A 5,444-nucleotide genomic window follows, 5' to 3' on the forward strand; every position below is an offset into this window, starting at 1 on the left:
TGGCAGATTTAGTAAATTGTGAAACATTTTTGGAAACACATTATTTTTTTTTACAGTATGGTCATTTTTCGTTTTTCCATCATCTGCCATTACTATAAGGTGAATTTTTCTTTGATTATGTGGGGCTGGAACCAGTAAATTATAACAGAATGGGTTTGGGTTCAATACCGAACCAAACCCATTTACTCAGGTTTGGTATGAAAATTAGGAACCGATTAATAATAGGATGTGGATTTGGCTTTGAGTTTTGCATTCAAACCTGAACCCGAATCCAAGAAATGTGGTACCCAATTAAAATCCGAGCTGATTAAGTGTAAATGTCGGATTTTAAGCTAGTCGGTTCCGGGTTTGGTTTTATATAATGTCGCCCATTTACAGCATAGCATTCCTAAAAGTTAATATAATCTTTTCGGACTAATTTTTGGGTTTCAACACAACATGATGTGTCCATTAGATTATCATTTCAAATCGAGTAGATAGTTCTAACCTTAAATCTAGTCGCATTGAGAAAATGACCCCTACTTTGAGGAACATTTCATATAGGACTTAATCGAAGGACAAAAGAAGACTATAAGAGTCCAATTAATGTTGATTATACTCATGCAAGCCCCTGTACACCAAGAAGAAGAGGCGTTGGGAGGTGAGACTCACTTCTCCTTGAAATGGGATCAGACTACAGGGGATCAAAATGATCCCCACTAGGTTCAAACTGCAAAGCCGGGCCAAGGTGGCGATGACTCATACAAGAATTGCTGTTCTGAGACAAAACCATAATGGCTTGGGCACAAGTAATCGAGGGAAATAAAGGCAATTAGCTATTGCCATTGATAGCTACTGGTAGGTGCTTGGTACATCTCCATAAAGTTGATATTAATATAAGGGGCTTTGAGTGGTTGTCCCTTTCCATCCACTTGCTGAAAACCATATAGAATGAGAGCAGATGGACGTTTCCTATATGATGTTCTCCTCCCCAAGCCATATTCGGTCACGTAACTGTTTCAGTCTAACATTCATTGGGCCGTACCCACATTTTCTTTGGTTTTGGCTGAGAGGAGATTGCAGTGGCACTGGCAAGAACATATCGATAAGGTTTTTTCCATTGACAAATTTTAAGCACTTTCACAAGCCTTTTCAACTAAAACATTGAAACAGTTCAATAACAACCGTGATCAATTTATAATTTTGCAACTTATTCTGTGCCCATAGAAGAATTGAGATCCAATGACATTCCACCAAGGTGACGTTTTTATTTGAGCCTTGCACTTGATTGAATTTTTCTTTTTCAGGCCAGCAATGCTTCAACAAATGAAGCTTGTTTACTCTTTGAGAAGATTTGGAGCCTCCCCTTCTAGAAAATCCAATAGATTTGCTAAACTATGGTGCTTTCTAGTGATATAAAGTTATAAACTATGTTTCAAGAAGCTGGAGAACGAGTGATGTTTCCAATCATCTTCAGTGCTATGCAGGGCTGATCCAGGGGTACCTAAAACAGGACATGCAAAATGAGTACAAACCCAACAAACTATTGAATACAGTCAAGATGACATTACTAAATACCAAGAAAATATGAAAGAGTACATGCAAAATATAATGAAAATTAGAAAATGCTATAGCAACATGATGGAGAAGTTCTTACAAAGTGTCCTGCTCCCAGGATCCAATAGAATTGTAGGTTCTGGTAAGATTTGTAGAACCCCTTGGTTTCTCCTTCGCCACAGTACAAGGCGGTTCTGCTGATACTGATGAAATTAGCCAGCCCTTTCCACCTAGCAAGCATGAAATTTGTTGAGTCTAAAATAGAAAATAATCAGATGGAATACAGGAAGCAAGGGAACACGTCTCTAGTCTTTTACTTCAGATTATGAACCCAGGCTTCAGTTCCCTTGGTTGCACAGATGAGATCCAGCTGTAGAAGAACAGGAGAGACGTTAAACCTTCTGGCAAGAAATGGAGAAGAATATGGAGAAATGAATTATTATAATGCTTGACCTAGATTTGATGAAAACATGTTTATTAGGTATTAATTCTAGTTTCTACAAAAGCATTAATAAATAGTGAATACACCCCTTTCTTACATTCATAAAATGTAGATAGTCATTCTGCAAATTTCTATCTCAAGAATGTCAACATTTTAAATAACTACCAAAAGGCTTCAAGAAAAAAAATGCAACCACTACGCAGAATTCTATCTCAAGAACAAGTAGATACCAAATAAGTAAGAACAAGTTCCACTTCAGTTTTTAAACTGATAGTGATTTTTGTCTTGTCATATTGACCAAATATGGTTCTTTGATAGCATAAAACAACAATGTGCAAAATTGCACAAAGTCATACCTGGCCATTGTATATAGTGACTTCCACTCCTCTTCTCAAGAGCTCATCAACCTGTATAAAATAACAAAAAGAAATTTGGAAATATTAGATGAAACAAAATTATCATTTTGATGACAAATCAAAATTCAATTCGACAGAAGATTAGTAACAGTGAGATGTAGAAGTTGCATATTCTCTTTGGTTATTGAATACCTCATTAATCCTTGGCTTCATAAAATCACCAGATAAGGAATTGAAAACAATTTCAGATTGTCCTCCCCAACTGCAAGAGGTGAGACATTGTAAACAACATTTGCCTCTTAAAGAGTTAAATAAAGAAAATAATTTATCCCTCTAAAGCAATTGTTCACCCGATATTTTTGGGGATGATTCTCAATTTTCGGCGAATTATTGTGTTCATGAAATCTGAGAGACTCCCATGACTGAATTCTTCCAAGTATCTCCTGTATCTCCTTCCAGATTCACTTGTCAATGTATTTGCTGCTTTTGTAGCCAAAGGATCATTAGCAGAATCAAGCAAAAAATTGTAGAGATCCTGCATATCATCAGAACCCATACAAATAAATGAACAAATTGGACGAAAACTACTACACAACAAATCATGGTTCAGTAAAAAGGCAATTGAAGATAAAGAGTGTTGCGAATATTTAATAGTCATGTTGGCTAACCACATTGTTACTGCTGGAAGTAACAAAATTTTCTAAAGAAGCCCATAAGGTAACCGCATCATTATACTGCCCTTTCCTGATTGCTGCTTGTATTTGTGTAGCCATGCTGCAATAAAACGTATCATATGAGATTACATGCAATACATTATCCATGAAAAGATGCTCCAGTTTGCAATGTTCATGGAAAGGTTCCTCAATTCTTAATTGTTGTAAAGATCAAAAGGAGAATTCTTTGAGAGAAAGTGATAAAAAAGAACATCTTTCATGTGCTGCTATGCTATAAGCAGAAGCAAAACACTTTTGAAACAAATAAAAGGAATGTTACAATTGAAACCTGTTGGCCTCCTCTGCTGATTTTGAGTCCAGTCTGGAGATGTCCTTTAGTAAAGGTCCCCATGATAACTGCAAAAGACGTCATAGTTTAATACATTCTCTGTCAATATACTAAGGCTGTTATTCTTGTCTCTGTTGCTTTAGCTGCATATGTTACTTACCACAAAATCTTCAGGAGAGATCCATGAATCTCCAAGTACAATACCTAGCAAACAAAACGAACTTCAATATATCATCTTCAGATCACATAAGTACCAATTAATTGATCTCATTGCTGTGGAATGATAGTAAAAATGGCGATACCAATTATAGTACTAAAATTCATATGCTAGTAATTATTCTAAGCTTGCAATTCACCAAAGAGAGCAGGGTAGGTGCCAAAAAGAACATGGCAGTAACTGCAAAATCGACATTAGTACCTCCAAGTTTCAGTTTAAGTTTCCCAGCTTGAATTGCATCATATGCAGATAAACCCAATGTGGCAGCATGTTTCCCTCCATATGATTCAGCTACAATGTACAGTGGGCTGCTTTGAAGGGATGCATCGCGATTGAACAGCTTGATCAGCAATGTGGTTAAGTCAGCTGCAGCTTGTTCATCGGTCTTCACTGCCAAGCTCTCATCCTCGAAGAAACTGAAACCTGTGCCAACTGGGCTATCCTACAATTTTACAGTTTTCAACCCTCAATAATACATAACAATTGGAGATCACTGTCTTTCCAATTAAAAGAAGGAAAAAACAAGTGAAGCAAATGAGTTAACCACAAACAGCAGATCAGCTTTCTTCAGCCATGTGGAATTCCGTGGTTTCAGATCTATATCCAAAGGCCCCATCTCTTGGAAATTGCCTATACCAACTCCAGATGATCCCTATTGTTGTTCACACAAAAGGTTAAAGATGTAAGATAGAAGAGAACTACAATCAGCGACATGAGTGTTTTTGTGTGTGTGTGTGTGTGTGTGTGACCATCTCTTGAAAGTTGCTAATACCAACCTGGAAAATAACTATTGTTGTTCATCCAAAAGGATAAAGTTGAAAGACAAAAGAGAACTACGGCTGGCGACATGAGAGAGAGGGTGTGTATGTGTGTGTGTGTGTGCGCGCTCACACGCGTGTATGTAAGCGTATATGTGTGTATTTGTGTGAGTGTGCACGCGTGTATGTGAGCGTCTGTGTATGTAGGTGAGTGTGCACGCATGCATGTGAGCGCGTGTGTGTTACACGTGTATGCCCCATCTCCTGGATATCATCATCATCCCTGTTGTCCTTCATTCAAAAGGATACAGATGAAAAAAGAGAACTACATTTGGCGACATGAGTGTGCATGTGTATGTGCGTGTGTTTGATATCGTCCATCTCTATTTGTTTTTTTTTTTTTCCTTGAAAGCACAATTTGGTATCTTCTAACTTACCGGTCCACCTTGGAGCCAGAGTATGATCGGCCATGGAGCAGTTGAGTTTTCTACGCGGTAGGGACTCCGATATAGCCACCAGAACATATGGGCTTCTGCATAATTTGATGATGGACAAGAGAATTATATGTCAATGAGATTCAATTCAAAGCAACAAACTTCTTTCAATGAAACTAGCTAGCGACTTACTAGGACGAACTTGAACGTATCCCCACTCCTCCATCTTGTCTTTCGTTCCAAAAGCACCAACAGCTCCACCATGAAACGAAGGAAGAAGCAGAAACCAACATAACTGCACCAACAATGCAAACTTTTTCTCCATGGTTGTATAATAACGAGCCAAACTTGTGCTGTAAGGTGAAGAGATCAGCAGCAATGCAACCTCTTAGTTGCCTGGCTCCTTCAACTGTGCACAAAGCAATGTCTTTGTCGTCAAGAATATAGACATGATCAGGGATAAAGAGAGACCGAAAGATAACTAGTTTAAATGCATTCGTGCACTCACTTCAACTTATGGGAAGAAAGAAACTATCTTGATCATGATATAATCGGCAAGAAAGTAAAACTAAGAAATCTTGCTTGATTCCCCCAAGATTTTCCAGTTATCAGAATCTTGTGTATAATTAGGATTGAGGTTATTCACATCCATGCCAGTGTACTACTGCCAAGTGTAAAGCTAACAATAAATTCTTTCTA

At 37.7% G+C, this 5,444-nt stretch overlaps 1 protein-coding gene across 1 annotated transcript; it reads right to left on the minus strand.

Moving 5' to 3' along the window:
• Positions 1-1,079: 1,079 nt before the first annotated feature.
• On the minus strand, positions 1,080-5,070 carry LOC149821104 (serine carboxypeptidase-like 51). Its single transcript, XM_089981900.1, has 14 exons — positions 4,938-5,070; positions 4,749-4,843; positions 4,558-4,602; positions 4,098-4,205; positions 3,755-3,995; positions 3,497-3,540; positions 3,337-3,404; positions 3,003-3,108; positions 2,685-2,869; positions 2,527-2,596; positions 2,335-2,385; positions 1,854-1,906; positions 1,637-1,766; positions 1,080-1,483 (listed from the first exon to the last, which is right to left on the minus strand). The coding sequence occupies exons 1-14, from the start codon at positions 5,068-5,070 to the stop codon at positions 1,415-1,417; spliced, it is 1,398 nt and encodes a 465-aa protein (XP_089838026.1). The 3' UTR covers positions 1,080-1,414.
• Positions 5,071-5,444: the final 374 nt, after the last annotated feature.

Source organism: Nuphar pumila, chromosome 12 (genome assembly GCF_984573655.1).
Source record: "Nuphar pumila chromosome 12, dmNupPumi1.hap1.1, whole genome shotgun sequence".
Lineage (NCBI taxonomy): Eukaryota > Viridiplantae > Streptophyta > Magnoliopsida > Nymphaeales > Nymphaeaceae > Nuphar > Nuphar pumila.

Excerpts from the sequence above, each read along its gene's own strand:
- LOC149821104 (XM_089981900.1), bottom strand. The coding sequence starts at position 5,070 with ATGGAGAAAAAGTTTGCATTGTTGGTGCAGTTATGTTGGTTTCTGCTT. Across the intron at positions 2,870-3,002 it reads CTTCCAGCAGTAACAATGTG|GATCTCTACAATTTTTTGCT; the intron begins GTTAGCCAACAT and ends GATGATATGCAG. Across the intron at positions 2,597-2,684 it reads ATCATCCCCAAAAATATCGG|TTGGGGAGGACAATCTGAAA; the intron begins GTGAACAATTGC and ends CACCTCTTGCAG.